The following is a 16,229-nucleotide window of genomic DNA, read 5'->3' as shown; positions in this document are numbered from 1 at the left end:
GGGTTTTGGAGAACCCAACCCTACCCGAGAAATATCTCGGGTCGGGTTTTTTTTCGGAAAACCCACGATTCCCAAACCCGGCCCTACCCATGATAAATCTCGGGTCGGGTCGGGTCGGGTCGGGTTTTTTCACGTTGACGCAATTTTTTAAGGAAAATTCTTGTTTGGCAAGCCAACTCAACTCATAGAAGTAGAAATTACACTCACATTACACTTGAATCAAACAATGATGTAATTACACTCACATTACACTTGAATCAAACAATGCCGTAATCAAACAATGTTGTAATTACAATCAAACAATGCTGAATCAAACGCTTGAATCAACTCAACTCATAGAAGCAAAAATTACACTCACATACAATAACAGTGGGTGCGTGGGTTTTCACTTTTAACTTGTAACTAACAATAGAAAAAAATGTACATACTATAACTTATGTAACTCGGGTCGGGTCGGGTCGGGCCCCTTCAAACCCGGCTCGACCCGAGATTCATGCGGGTTTTTGAATGCTCAACCCGGCTCGACCCGAAACCCATGAAACCTGAACCCGACCCAAGTTATTTTCGGGTCGGGTCGATGCGGGTCGGGTAAAACCCGGCTCGAGTTGCAGCCCTACTTTCAGTAGCGATCATCATGGAATTTGAACTACTGTCTCAGACACATACCTCAAGGAATCGGGGCACCTCGACCGAGTAGAACACTAAATTAGGCACACATCTCAATGCATGCATCTCAACTCAAATAGATTAAAGAATAAAATAGAAATTGAAATATAGTGGAAAAAATAAGAAAAAATGAAAATAAGTGACAAGTAGCGGCTTTCGATCGCAAACTAACAGCAGTAGTCATTAGCTGGGGTCAAAGAGATTTTGTAAATCATTGGGGGGGCATGGCCCCCCTTAAGCTCTATGTAACTCCGCCCCTGGGAAGGGGGTACTTCCTAGTGGAGGGGAGAGGTTGAGGAGCAAAGAGGGTGAAGGAACCACGAGATATGTGGATTTCCAATATCTTATTTCACAACATATTTGGAAATCTGATTTTTTTCACTGTCAGTTGCTGAATTGGAAACCCAAGAATTTCATCAATTGCAATGCAAAAAGGGCTGCATATGTGAGAAATCCAAATCAAAATATTTTTCCGCATACAAACGGGCCCTTAAGGTATTTTGAAGTGTAGAAAAAATAATTTTAGGTCGATCATCTCGGTGTATCTTTACAATCCTTTAGAGGTACAATTGGCCCCACTTACTTGGACATTTAAGCCATTCATTTCATAGACAGGCTATTTCTTAAAAACCATTTTTTATAGGATGATCTTACCTTCGATTTGTGGAGATTTCTTTACCGTCATTTTGTTAAACATGTGATAATTTTATTTTACACCAAATATATCAAAGGGTTTAGACTTTAGATCATCCTATGAAGAAGACTATTGAGGCATAACCTATCTATGAGAGGGACCGACAAATGAATGACTTAGATCATGTAAAATAGGTGCGGCCACAGTGCAGGCACTTTTATAGATATACACATATCAAGATTGGATTAATGGCAGTGGGCTGATCATAAGCGACTGTTAGGAAAGAGCCTAAAGACTGAGAAAACTATCCAAGATATCGTAATATTAAAAGGTACTGATGTTGGCACTAGTTTGATAATTGCACCAACTCAGCTTGTTTCTTTGTTTTATTGACTTTTGAGGGCTTTTTGGGAACTGCAATAACCTTTGTCAGTTGTTTAAACAGTAAAAGACAAGATGGGTTAGTGTATTTATTAAAAGATAATAGTGCTAATATCAGTAGAGAAAATCTATAATTTATAGTTCAACTTGCTAGAAACACGTGGCACTCGATTTCCCCTGTAAGTTTTCCCCATCAGATGAATCAAATGAATAAGAAAAATCTGCTCAAAAACGAGCCTGAATGGCCAAACGTCAGCCGCGAAATTGCCTAGCAAATCCCATCCCTAAATACTATGTCCGTACACCCAAAACAAAAATCGATGGTTGATAAAGCGAATCTCTAGCTTCGTGCGAGATCCGACGGTCCTAATTTTTCTAGAAAATCAGAAATGCAAGCAAATAGATGGAACTAGGGTTTTCTCTCATATGTTCTTCTCTCCCTTAATTTTCTCTATTCGTTTTTTCTCCGCCATTTTTTTTCAACATGGGAAAGGGTCCAGGTCTCTATTCTGAGATAGGAAAAAAGGCCAGAGGTGATTTTCTTCTACTTTTTTTTTCCCTCATTTTCATTTTCACATCCTGCAAGTTTTTCTTCGATTTTTTTTTTCCAGTTCTGTAATCCGTTAATATCTGATTGATTTTTTTTTTCTTTAGATCTTCTCTACAAGGATTATCAGACTGACCACAAATTTACTGTAACTACATACACATCAACGGGAGTTGTGAGTTCCTCTCTCGATTTTTCTCATCTGATTTTTTTTCTGTTTCACGAGCTAGGGTTTCATTTCTGCAACTTAGGGTTTCATTTCTGTAACTTAGGGTTTCATTTCTCCAACTTAGGGTTTCAGTTCTGTAACTTATTGTTTCATTTCTGCAACTTAGGGTTTCATTTCTGCAACTTATGGTTTTGTTCCGCTTCTTTTTTGTTCATATTGTGGTTATTCTTTATCTTTTTTTTTTCTGTGTTGTTGTTGCTTGATTTTTTTTTTGTATCTTTTGTTTTATTATGAATTTTTCTGTTTCATATTTTATATTTACATTTGTTAAGTATTTTGTGCTTTGCTTTGTCATTGTTATGCGGAGAATCTAGATTTGGTGTAATGGCTTTATGTGTTTCGCTTTTATCATGAATTTTTTTGTTTCTGTTTCATATTCACATTTGTTAAATTTTTTGTGCTTTGCTTTGTGATTGTTATGTGGAGAATCTAGATTTGGTGTAATGGCTTTATACGTTTGTTTAGCATGATTTTTTTTTTTTTCTGTTTCATACTTACGTTTGTTAAATATTTAGTGCATTGATTTGGTGATTGTTATGGGAGAATCTATATTTGGTGTATGTTACGAACCCGAATCTGTTCGTAATGTAATTGATATTCTTAGAGGGAAGATCAGGCTCTTGATCCACTTCGAGGGAAGGATCAGTCCTCCTTTGTGCAAAAAGACACAAATTCTAAGATAATTCTTCATTCAATAATCCCCTTCCAATTACAACCAAGCAATATATAATGGACTATCTAGCTACCAATACAATAGGAAACAATCCTACCAAATAGGAAAGACCTTTCACATCTTTGACTTAATAAATAAGAGCAATCCTAATTAATAGCAACAATCAACTCTACTAGCAACCTTCTAACTTTATTCTCTTAATGAATAGCAGCAATCTATCCTAATATCAACTTACTAACTTAACTCTCCTAATTAATAGTAGCAACCTTCTAAACTGATCATGCCAAACATACCTTTCTCATATTATGCCTTAAATGACATCTTTCCTTGCACGTAACATTCCACCCGCCTTGAAATCAACCTTGTCCTCAAGGTTGGATATTGAACGATGACAATTCGAAGAGACAATCTTATGCAAAATTTCCATATTTCTTTTCTCTTGTCTTTTTTCTGTTCCTTTCTCGCCCCCTTTCTTCTTATCTTAGTCTTGCGATTAGTCAGCATTTCGTACGTCGTCATCTAAGGCAACTCCATCTTCAAACTAATCAAACCGTGTTGTTCATCAAAGCTCTTTTACCCTTGCTTTTTTGAAATGATTGAGATTTTGACGCATGGACGGTCGTGGATGAGGATCTTCTCAATGATTTTGTACATGTTGAGCGGAATGACAGATTTTCCGGCGACAAACTCGTCGAACTCAACAACACTGAAAATCATTGATTCCTTTCTTCTTCTTTTTTTTTTTAATTTTTTTTCTTTTCCTTTCTTCTATTTGCTTTCTCTCGCCCTTCTTCTTTACTCTTCTATTTCTGTTTCGTCGTTTCTTTTTCATTGTATAGGACTTCTCAATTGCCATGCTGATTTTGTTAGAGCCTTCTGCAAACCATCGATGCCCTTCCATCAATTCTAAAAGAAAGCCTTTTTCTGAAAATCTTCTTGCTTCGAATCCAAATTCTCTAAAGACAAAGCCATGGCGCAGGATCGACCGCTCTGTACCAATTATTAGGAACCCGAATTGGTTTGTTACACCTCTGGGTCCACTTCGAGGGAAGGATCTGTCCTTCTTTGTGCAAAAAGACACAAATTCTAAGATAATTTCTTCATTCAATAATCCCCTTCCAATTGCAACCAAGTAATATATAATGGATTTTCTAGCTACCAATACAATAGGAAAAAATCCTACAAAATAGGAAAGACCTTTCACATCTTTGACTTAATAAATAAGAGCACTCCTAATTAATAGCAACAATCAATTCTACTAGCAACCTTCTAACTTCATTCTCCTAATCAATAGCGACAATCTATCCTAATAGCAACTTACTAACTTTTTTTTGAACGGTAGCAGATTTCATTAATAAGAGGGCGACTGAGTAAGTACACCCCAAGAAAAACAAACCACAAACAACCAATAATACATAGCAAAAGGAAAAAGAAAAGAAAAAAGAACACCCCACTAAAGGAAGAAGGAAATAAAAAAGCTCTAGACTCTGCTTATCCACTCCCTCCCTGGTAGTGTTGCATGGATTCAGATTCGCGTGTCGGGATCCGACAAGGATTCGAGGTGTCAGATTCGGCAAACCCCCAACAGTAGGATTCGGATTCGGTAATTTTAAATAAAATAAAATTTTCAAAATTGAAAAAAAAAAAATAAAAATAAAAAAAATATATATATATATATATATATATATATATATATATGTCTTTGCATATATATATTTATGAAAAATTGAGGGTAGAGGGTCGAGGTGACTTTTGTATTAAGAGAGTTGAAGGAGGAAGGGGGCGATGTTCGAGGGTCGAGGCGGTAGGGTTTTTATTAAACGAGTACGGGTTTTGCTTTCATATAAAAAAAGTTAAGAAGAAAATATGTTTAAAGGGGAAATATACAGGATTCACATTTCAAAAGAGATAATGACGAATCGGATTCGCACGAAAAAACAGGATTCGTGCGGGACATGGCTACGACAAGAATCCGGGTGTCCCACGTGAATCCTTGTTTGATTCGGATGCGGAGACTTGTCGACATGGATTCGGCATAGGGTGGCAAAGAATCCATGCAACATAGCTCCCTGGCCAATCTATCTGCAATCCCATTTGCCGATCTTCTTACATGCATAAAAGATAAGGAAACACCATTCAATCTATCACGGTTCTAATCAAAGTAATGGCCGAATCTCCAAGGGGGGCCAAAGAACCTCTAAGCCATCTAATGACATTGAGAGAGTCTCCTTCTATTTTTACTCTATCCAAGAAATCCCTTTGAAGAAGAATAATCACCCGGTAAGCAGCCCTGACTTCGGCTTCACTCGCATCTGAAACCCAATAGGCCCAGAAAAGGCCCAAATAAGTTCGCCACTGGAATCCCTTAGCAACTTACTTGACTCTCCTAATTAATAGCGGCAACCTATCAAAGGAGCAACCTTCTAAACTGGTCATGCCCAACATGCCTTTCTCATCTTACACCTTAAATTGCATCTTTCCTTGCATTTAACAGTGTAATGGCTTGATATGTTTCACTTTTATCATGATTTTTTCCTGTTCATACTTACATTTGTTAAATATTTTGTGCTTTGCTTTGTGATTTTTATGCAGAGAATCTAAATTTGGTGTAATGACTTGAGAACCCTGGTATATGCCTTGTAATGCTCTTTTTTTTTTTTTTTGCTTGATGCTTTTTCTCGCTCTGTGTGGCTGCGATGGAACATTTTGAAGCAAAACGCCATTTTAAATGATTTAAAAAAAAAAAACTCTGTTTTATTGATGTGATTTTTTTTGTTCTTTTTTTTAATGGTAATTGGTGTTCCATTTAATACCTTATTTAAAGCTTTCAGTGAAGAAAACTCTGTTTTTTGTGGAAAACATTTTAAACACGTTCAAAACGCATTTTAGACGTATTAAATTCATTTTGGCCAACTTTCCAACTTTTTCTCCACTGTATTTTGTAAATGACAATTTTAAACGCATTTTTTTTGCATTTCCATTTTTTTACTACGTTTTTTTGAGCCAATACCGTATTGAACTTGAATTTCCCATCTCTTTTTTTTTTGTGGAATCACGTTTTGCTAAATATGTGCTGAATATATAAACAGTGGCTTTCCGATCGTCCTGTAGGTCATCAAAATTATGATCAGGTTTTTCTGTAGTTAGAAGGTTTATTGCCTATATCGGTTGTTTTCTGTTTTGTACTTGGAGGAGGAGTGAGTAGATGGGTATTGCAAACTGGTGCCATGACCTTGAAGCTAGTATTCTCGGCCAAATGTAGCCAATCCCATTTGTTGGAATTGGGAATCAATATTAAAAAGGTTTGCTTATCGACTTTGGGGTTTGTTTTAATCAAGTTTTGTAGTTGGAACACCAATTTTTGGGCATTGATTGAAGAGTGTCTTTACTCTGTTGATGCACTGTTCCCTTTACTACCCTACCTTTATTTATTGGGATTTTCTATCGATCGATAAGCGTGGGTGGGGTGGACCTGTGTAGAATTGCTCTCGATGGCTAGTGAGAAAGACAAGAGAGATAGGTATATGGGCAACCAACTCAGAAGTAGGTATTTTCCGTCCAACAGGAGCTTCAAATGGGGGTTTAGATCTGGTCGATACAAATAGGTGTGTTGTGATGCAATAAAATATTACTTTGCTGACAAAATCATAAAACCCAAAGGCATTTGAGATCATAGTCTTTTGTGAGCCTCGTTTTGTGTAATTGGAGATGGTAATAGAGCAAAAGCAACTGATTTCAGTGGGTACTATTTTGGTTTAGTTTATTTCACTACTATAACTTATTGTTAGTTTTGTTTGTTAACAATTTCGTGTGTGTGGGTCATGTATTAAACTGCTTCTATTTATTTTTTCTATGTTTCTTTGCGTAGCCCACTAGTATCAAGTGGTCGTGTAATGCATTTTTAATGAGTTTCACAGGCCTGGGACATTCCTTTTCTTACACTTCCTACTTAGAACTCGCGTTGAGGTCTAGCTGAGTATAATTAGCAGTATTTTTCTTTGTATTGGTCAATTCGAGCGACTCAATGAATAACTTAAAAAACAGTGAGCAATAAAAAAGGGCGGTCCAGTGCACAAGGCTCCCGCCATTGCAATGAGGCAGATTATATGATTTGTGGGAGGGTTGGCAGATCATATACAATGAGGCGTCTTCCAAATCAAAGGTGATTCAAAATTGGGCTCTTCCTCCCGTGGGTTTTTTCAAGCTTAATTTTGATGGTGATTCTTTTGGGAATCCGGGTGCAGCTGGAATTGGTGGTCTTCTTAGGAATGATAGAGGTGAAGTGGTTTGGGCTTTTTCCGGTCCAATCGGTATAAGCGATTCTTCTGAAGCAGAAGTAAAAGCGGCTTATTCCTGAATATTACATTTAGATAAACTCATCTTGGACAAGGTGATAGTAGAAGGGGACTCGGCAAATGTGGTGAAGTGGCTTTCGGGTTTTGCTCCACCGCCGTAGAGATTCCTCAGTTTTATGGATGAGATCTCTGATTATGTTTCTGATTCGGCCGTAGATTCCTCACATATTCGGAGATCGGCAAAAGGCGAATCTGATTCCCTTGCCAAATCTGGGGTTAGCAGGGCTAGTTTAGAGTGGTTTGATTATCTCCCTCCGTAAATTGTATTTTCTTTTTCCTTTTCTTTGTATTTTGGGAACCTTCTCGGTTCCTTCCTTCAATATATTAATATTTCAAAAAAAAAAAGGCTCCCGCCATTGCGGGTCTGGCGAGAGCTAGATGTACGCAGCCTTGCCCCTTGCTTTGCAGAGAGGCTGTTTCCATGACTCGAACCCGTGACCACCAGGTCACAATGGAGCAACCTTACAGTTGTGCCAACCTTACCTCACTGTAAAAAACCTTGAGCAATGAAAACAAAAAAAAAATCATTGTAGCATACATGTTTTTTTTTCCCACTTTCTCATTCTTAATTTGATTCTGCTGAATAAATAAACACTTATTTTTTGACAACTTGTCAAAAATTGTTTGCTGATCAACTTGGGATTTGTTTTCATCAATCTTTGGTATTTGGAACACCAATTTTTGGGCATTCATCAAAGAGTGTCTTGACTAATTTGATTCACTTCTGTTGACTGATTCCCTTTAGTTGTGATACTTATTATCAGCTTGTTAGCTAAAAATTTTATGTGCCTTATGTATTAAATTGCTTCCAAGTGTTGTCGAAAATTTGCATTTATTTTTCCTATGTTTCTTTTGGTAGCCCACTAGTATCAACCATGATTTTAAATTTCCGCCAATACCAGTATGAAACAACCAAACTGGTTTTGTTTCTATCCCCTATAGAAACCAAAACCGTAAGTTTATTAGTGGTAGACTATAAAAATGTGTTATAATTATATTTATTTGTATTACATGTGAAATATGATATCAGACATGTACGACAGGGCATGTCACTAAATGGTCGATGCTGTTTAACCATCATGGGCATTTTTTTGCTTATGTGATGAGTTTTTAGTGTGTATTTGTGCTTCTTCTAACATTTTTTTTAATAATTTTATAGGATTTCCTCCAAAATTTCTATCCGAAACTGATATAGTTCCGTTTCCATCATGACTGAAATGCATAACGAAACTGAAACCTAAAACCATGGTATCAATTGGCCATGTAATGCATTTATAATGAGGTGCATAGGCTTGAGACATTCCTTTCCTTCCATTCTCCATGCTTGAAACTCACATTGATGTCCAGTTGAGTATAATCAGTGGAATTTTCCTTGAATTGGTCAAATTGAGTGACTCTATGAATAACCTTAAAAACCGTGAGAAATGAAAATTGTAGTATCTGTTGGTGTTTTCCCACTTGCACATGCTTTCTTTGATTCTGCATAACCACATGATTTTTTGACAACTCGTTATCTGTGGGTTTTACTTTGCCAACATAGGGGCAAAAGTGGGTTGACTTTGGCCAAGTTCTAATCATCTAGGCAATTCTTTAAAACTTGGTTAGATGGTTTCTACCTTTCTGATCTATTTTTTCATGCTTGGATGTGAATTATGATCAAAGATCACACAGCACATAGGATGCATTTTGATTATGATTGTTTTATTAATGTTATTGAGTAACAGATCCTGTCATCACCAGAGATTGCCTTTTTGTAATTTACTTTGAACTAAATTAATATGGAACTTGTGATAAATTTTGAATGAGAACCTATGCCATGTTGGAAACGCAGAATCTGGTTTCAATTGCATTTTAGTTCATATCAATAATCTACTTCATGTCTTCGACTAAATGCCCCTGAAATCATTTTTTTACCGTTATTCCTGTACTGACTCATTAGATGTGCATTCTCTACGGATATATATTACTACTTTTATACACGTGTCTCATCTTATTTGATGCCATATTTACATAAAAATTCAATCTACAGTGTAATTTATGCTATATATATGCATTAATGCATGTTTGTGTATGTATATATCTATGCATGCATCATTCTCCTATTTATCTTTCTCATATCACAGCAATCATGAATTAACTTGCACATGAATATTTTGAATTCTAGAAAATTTCTCAGACAATTCATGTGTTAATAAATGTCTGTATTTACCAATTTATGTTAGTGTGTAATTACTAGCCTTGGTGTACACTTGTGCCCCTGGGAGCAGAGAATTATCTTGTTTATTAGCCATAGTTTTTTGTACTACAATTGTTTCATTTATTATAGAAAGTTTTAAATAATGATGATCAGCTGCTGTATTCATGATCTATTTGTTTGACTATTTCAAGTTATGTTGTCCTATATGCAGGCAATTACTTCAACTGGAATAAAGAAAGGTGATTTGTTCATTGGTGACATCACTACACAGCTGAAAAACAAAAATCTCACAACTGACATCAAAGTGGACACAAACTCCAATGTATGACATTTTCGATTCTTTTTTATTTATAACTACAATGTATGGCATTTTCAATTCTTTTTTATTTATTTTTATTTATTTTTATTTGTATTCATTGATATGTGGGCAATTTTTGTATGATCTGTGTTACATGGACACTGATGTATGGGTGTGTTTTGTGATCAAACACATATCTGCAATGCTTATTTCCTTAAATTGCACGAAATGGAGAAACATAAGTATTATATAGCTTTTAGCAACTGATATGTCTTGTATGATGACAATTATGAAATCAAATGGAAATAAATGATTAAAATTGTTTACAATTGCTGCTATTAAAGAAAGAAAAATGTTTACAATTTCTGGAAGAATTGACAATCTAATATGATGGTGTATGTCTGTAAGCATTCCTTACTTTGTAATACAGAAGCAATGAATTATTTAAGATTGTCTTGTCAATGTATATCAATGAATACAGTTTTGTTCAGGTTTCATTTTGCTGGTAAGGTGTGACATACGGTGTGACATACTAGTGTTTTGTCTGCTTCGGAAAAGGCACTACGACTGGAGATTTTTTTTAAATAGTTAACGAATTTAAATGAAAAATAATAATTAAAAAAAAAAAAGTATGAGAAAACCATTATATCAATCCACTATATGAAAAAGACACAATTTACTACTTAAAGGTTAAAACATCTACCATAGGCATGAAATTGGCTCTTGATAAGCCTAATCAATCTGAAATTTAGTGCAAAACAACTAACCATTCAGCACGTCAAATGCTAACTGTTGTGTAGTCCATTCCTGATGAAAAGAAACGAATTTGATATCTAAGATTTATATATGACTATATTAGATATATCATATGGTAAATTCTGCTAAATGATTTGATAACTTAGATGCATGTGACCGTATTCAATATATCATATGGTATATTCTACTAAATGATTATGGTAACACATCATATGTTTTGTTTCGTTGTTAGAAGTAACTAATACCTTGCCTTCTTTTTTTTGCCACATGTATCCGTGTGGTATACAAATATGTATCAACATTTATTTCATCTAGTGTTAAAAAAAACTTTTGTTTCACCTAGTGTTCTTTGTCAAAGGTAACATAGTGTATGTGCTTTCATTTTCTTGTTATTTGTTTAGTTCTCATTTTTAATTTAAAGAGCAGTTCTCTTTCAGCAAACCATTATATGATACTCAATAGCCCCATTGCTCAGAGGTAAACTGCATTTTCTGTGATGCATAGATCATTGACTTGACAACTATACATGGTTTCTCCAGCTTTTCACAACCATTACGGTCGATGAACCTGCACCTGGGCTCAAGACGATTTTTAGCTTCGTTATTCCAGATCAAAGGTCTGGCAAGGTAACCAATTATGTCATTTTCTTTCATTGCTAACTTCTTGTGTGGTTTTTTTGGGTTATCTGTGCTATCGTGAATTACTTTATTTTATTTTTTTAATCAACTTGAATAACTTACTGTATGGCTCTCTCTTTTTTTCTCTCTTTTTTTAAATGGCAAATTATGGCTCTTCCCATTAGTTAGCTGTTGTAGCTGTTTCTTGTCAGTTCGAAAAATAAAACCACATAATGGGCTATTCAGTACGAGTTCCACTGAAGTGGATCTACCTTCATCCATAAGATGGGAATGTAGTATTACTAGTCTGGTTTTCTCTAAGCTTCAGTCACACTTTTGGCTCATTTTTTAATGTTTGGTTTTTGCTGGACTAAGATCATAGGTTGTTCTGTAATTGTTGTTTACAGTTATTCCATTCTTCTCTGGAAAGAAGTATTTCATATTTCTGTTTCTTCTTTTGTTCTAGACTCCAGCAACAATCTGTTATTATTTGATTTGCAATGTCATATTTGAAATATTGCGGTCCTCATTTCCACCAATTCAAAAAAAGAAAGAAAGAGATATTGCAGTCCTCATTATATTTTATACCAGTGTAATTTTTTTGTATTTTACCAAAAGAAACAATTTTTTTTTTGAGATAGTGGTAATTTTATTGCAAATATCAAATTCGCAAGAAGGAAAAAACCCTCTAATTTACTGGGGGCAAGGCGTCCTTTCTGCATCTGAAAAGATTAAAAAATAAAAATTGAAAATAAGATATACAACCATGATTCCAAAGGATTCAGCAGTCTTGAATGTCAACTCCTTGGATGGAAACAGTAAAGGTAGTGTTGCCACGAGCATAAAATGAACCCGTCCCTGCTCCCATAACGGGTCAACAACCCAAGAAATCAAATGTCGTACAGTGACAATAGAGGTGATGCCCTACCAATGACTAAGATCCGCTTCTTTTGTTGATTTATCTGCTAGTTCATTTACCGATCACCTCATGTGATGGATTGCTAGATTAATCTTGAAGCGTAAGTCCAATATTTGGGTAACTACACCTGCTAATTTCCATGGCACTGTTACTTCCCTGTTATCCCAAGAGATTATATGAGTTGGATCACCTTCAATGGAGATACAAAATCTTTAACGCAGACAGTTATCTGTCATTTTGGGAAACAGGCAGCTTCCCAAGAGGGAAATTCTTACCAGAACTGCAAACTATGAACCCAGGATATAGTGATCCAGGTTCGCTAGTTTATTTTTTGCTATAGTCTTCAATTTTTTACTTACAGAAAATGGAAATTCCCATCAGAAATATTAGAAACAAAAAAAAAAAAAAAATGATTCCAGCGTATGGAGAGGAGATCCGTGTAGATATTTCATCTTTCAGTATATCCTTGATTTTGGTAGGTTTCATTTCTTCTTGTTTTCTAAAAGCTACTTTAGATCTCGTCAATTCTCTTAATATAAGGGATGCAGACTCAAAGGAAAACTAGTGCCGCATCGATTATCTTTTATCATGCTTCATAATTCGCTTAGTTTCCTGAATTATTGTGAGCTTTATGGCAACTTTGTTTGCACCGAACCAATTCACAATACAGTGGTTTAGATACCAAACCAGGTAACACTGGTTCGGCCTGTATCTTGTTCGATGAAAAATGCGAGAATGGAATTGCTCAATTCAATGATTTTGTCCTCGTTGGCTGTCATTTTGAAATTTGGTGGTTATTTTTGCAGGTGGAACTCCACTACTTGCACGATTATGCAGGGATCAACACAAGCATTGGGTTGACTGCAAGCCCCATTGTTAACTTTTCAGGTGTGGTTGGGAGCAATGTTCTCGCTGTTGGAGCTGACGTTGCATTCGACACTGCAACTGGGAACCTCACAAAGTACAATGCAGGGTTAAGCTTCTCCAAGGCTGACCTCATTGCTTCATTGAACTTGTGAGTAGTTAGTTCCTTCGAATTCAGTCACAAATATTTGCGTCGGGGATTTCTTGGGAAGTGAATATCTTGGAAAATTTTAAAATTTCTTATTACTTTCACGTTTATATCGGGAAAAACTGGAAAAATAGAATATTTAAAATTATATAGAAGTAGATAATTTAAGCTAAGATATAAAATAAAGAGGGGTTTGCTAGGGACCATCGCAAAAGGCATTTCGCAGAGTGTCTGTTGCATGAAAGAGAATCCACATAGGCTCAGATTTTGTCTTATTCTTTTAATTCATCTGATGTCGCTGCTCTCATGTGCAACAGCCCATCTGCAAAATGCCTTCTGCGATGGTCTCTAGCAAATTCATTGCAAATGATAAAAATGGAAATGTCGTAAAAAAAATTTTAAAATTCTTGGGATTATTTTGGGGTTTTGTCGTTTTATCAAAATGCCGTGATGAAATTGCGAAAAATATTGTAGATACTTGTGACTGTTAAAAATTTGAAGTAATCCCTGGAGAGCTTGGATGAAAAACCGTGCCCCTCCTTGAATAAATTGCATCTAAACCCTTTGATGATATGGCAGGAATGACAAGGGAGACACCTTGTGTGCTTCCTATTATCACACAGTGAGTCCCCTGACAAACACAGCGGTGGGCGCAGAGTTGTCCCACAGCTTCTCAAGGAATGATAACACCCTCACCGTTGGCACTCAGCATGAATTGGATCCCTTGACGAAGGTGAAGGCTCGACTCAACAACTACGGCAGGACGAGTGCTCTCATCCAGCATGAGTGGAGGCCAAAGTCCTTCATCACTCTCTCTGGAGAGGTGGATGCCCAGTCCATCGAGAAGAATGCTAAAATTGGGCTGGCTTTGGCTCTTAAACCCTAGATTTGTTGAGATGAGATGAGTGAAAACAGAGGGGGGAGTAGTGCTTCCATCCACTTCTATGTGGTGTGGAATGCAACAAGGTAAGAAAAAACTGGAACTCAGCATTGCTGTGTTATTTTTGTCTTTGAATTACAGGCTTATGTTTGTTTTGTGTACTAAGTGGGCCTGTAAAAATAATTCTGGCCATTGGTAGAGACCAGAGGCTCCTTTTTTTCCTCTTTTGTAGGAAAGATTAACAGATTAATCTTGAATCTTTGTTCCTCATTCGATATGGGGCTAGTAGAGTAAAGAGTTGGCATTGTGCTGTTTTTTATATCTAATTACTTAGATAGCCCTTTTTTATATTTGAGCTTATATACATAATGTGCTTGTTGTTGCCTTGTTTTTAGGCTGTGGGGAAGAGCTCGACTTTGTATTTTTATAGGTGATGGATGGGATCTCTGTTTGCTAGGGTGACAGGGAATGTTTGGCAACCATTCTCTGTAGGGCTTTTCTCATTTTGCCTCTTGCAGAGTGAGAAAAGATGAAAAAAGGAAGAGCCTGTTCGGCTCTGCTCATGTTGTGCATGATGTTGGAGATTTTCCTAGAAAATAGAAGCACTCTTTTGGAAGACTATTACCATGGAAAATGAATTTTCAAAATGCTGGAAAATACTTTTTATGAAAAAATATTTCTAATAACAATTTTCCATGAAAAAGGTTGTTTTCCCGTTAGTGCAATTGATAGTAGCTGCACAAGTGACCTTTATTTATTTTTCCTTTGAAAAGGAAAATGATATTGACACGCTCTACCTATATGAGGAGTGCTACAGGGGGTCGCACAGTAGAATGCCACGGGGAGGACGAACAGTGTATGTCATATGTGCAAAGGTGGATTCATTTCAGCACTGACCTTACAAATGTTGAATATATTTTTTTAACATATAAAGATAGGAAAAGGTGCTTCGATTTAAAAGAAAATGGGTTTAAGAAAGGCGTTTATTTAGGGGAGTGATAAATCGACTCCCCATGTGTCTTTCTCTCTCCTCTAGGTTAGAGAGAGAAAGAGGAGAGAGATAGACACATGGGGAGTGGATTCATCCATTTGGGGTTGCCCTTTATTTAATGTACTTTTTATTTTTAACCCTTCTATTTTAAATGATAAGGTACGTAAACGATAAGTGGTGAGAGGTGAAATGGCTAAAAATCAGGAAACAAAAAACAGGAAAGTAGCGTCTCGGGGCTAAAAATCTGGAAACAAAAAACTATACTCAAAATCGGATCCACTGTTTCGTGAATTTTTTGTCACTTCTCATCAGTTGGAGACACTAGTTTCTTGTTTTTTTGTTTCCTGATTTTTAGCCACTTCATCCTCATCTCCACTCGGAGACACCGATTTATCATGGAAAAAAATTCATGGTAGCCAAACTTGTCCTTAGAGTTGAAATAATTACAATAATTTATCTCTATTGGACATCCAAAACAAATCTGAAAAATCTCTTTTATAAATAAGAATTATGAAATTCTACCGGCCTAGATTCAGTATCTAAATAATTTCTAAAGATAGCTAACTTGATTGATTGTTCTTTCCTTCCGGAGTAGAGGATCACTTATAGGGGGGGCACCCCCTTAGCTCTCTTATGACCCAGTGCTTATGAGCATAGTCCTTTATTGGATGTCACCAGTTAGGGTATCAAAGTCATATATTTAACACATAAGTCATGGTGAGATCCATCAGGTTTGTTTAAGGTTTGACTGAACATGCTAACTGGAGACATTACCTACTATTTGTTCCATATAAATGATCTTGCTCGACATGTGAAACTCTTTCACATACTCATGTATATTTAGGGTTTCGTCCCCAGTGGTAAGAGTATCATTATGTATTTAGATATTCAACACATGAGAACTGATCTAGAATTGTTTTTTTAGTCTCCATATCTAGTTGTCAAAAAATCTAAGTACCATATTTCCTGCCAAGGGCTCTATTCTCAGACACCTATCATTGAATGGGAACTCTCATTCGTCTTGGTTTTTTCTTACTGCAACTGAAACAAACCATATATTCCTCTCCACTCCAC

At 36.2% G+C, this 16,229-nt stretch overlaps 1 protein-coding gene across 1 annotated transcript; it reads left to right on the top strand.

Annotated features, from left to right (window-relative positions):
- Window positions 1–1,983: 1,983 nt before the first annotated feature.
- Window positions 1,984–14,483, top strand: LOC143881320 (mitochondrial outer membrane protein porin of 36 kDa-like). Its single transcript, XM_077384329.1, has 6 exons — window positions 1,984–2,214; window positions 2,336–2,403; window positions 9,894–10,004; window positions 11,276–11,362; window positions 13,079–13,287; window positions 13,864–14,483. The coding sequence occupies exons 1-6, from the start codon at window positions 2,166–2,168 to the stop codon at window positions 14,168–14,170; spliced, it is 831 nt and encodes a 276-aa protein (XP_077240444.1). The 5' UTR covers window positions 1,984–2,165; the 3' UTR covers window positions 14,171–14,483.
- The last annotated feature ends 1,746 nt before the right edge of the window (window positions 14,484–16,229 follow it).

This window comes from Tasmannia lanceolata, unplaced genomic scaffold (genome assembly GCF_043159265.1).
Source record: "Tasmannia lanceolata isolate RefF3 unplaced genomic scaffold, GAP_Taslan_0.1 ptg000002l, whole genome shotgun sequence".
Taxonomy (NCBI): Eukaryota; Viridiplantae; Streptophyta; class Magnoliopsida; order Canellales; family Winteraceae; genus Tasmannia; species Tasmannia lanceolata.
The sequence above is the reverse complement of the archived record's forward strand: the minus strand, read 5'-3'. Positions and strand labels throughout refer to the sequence as shown.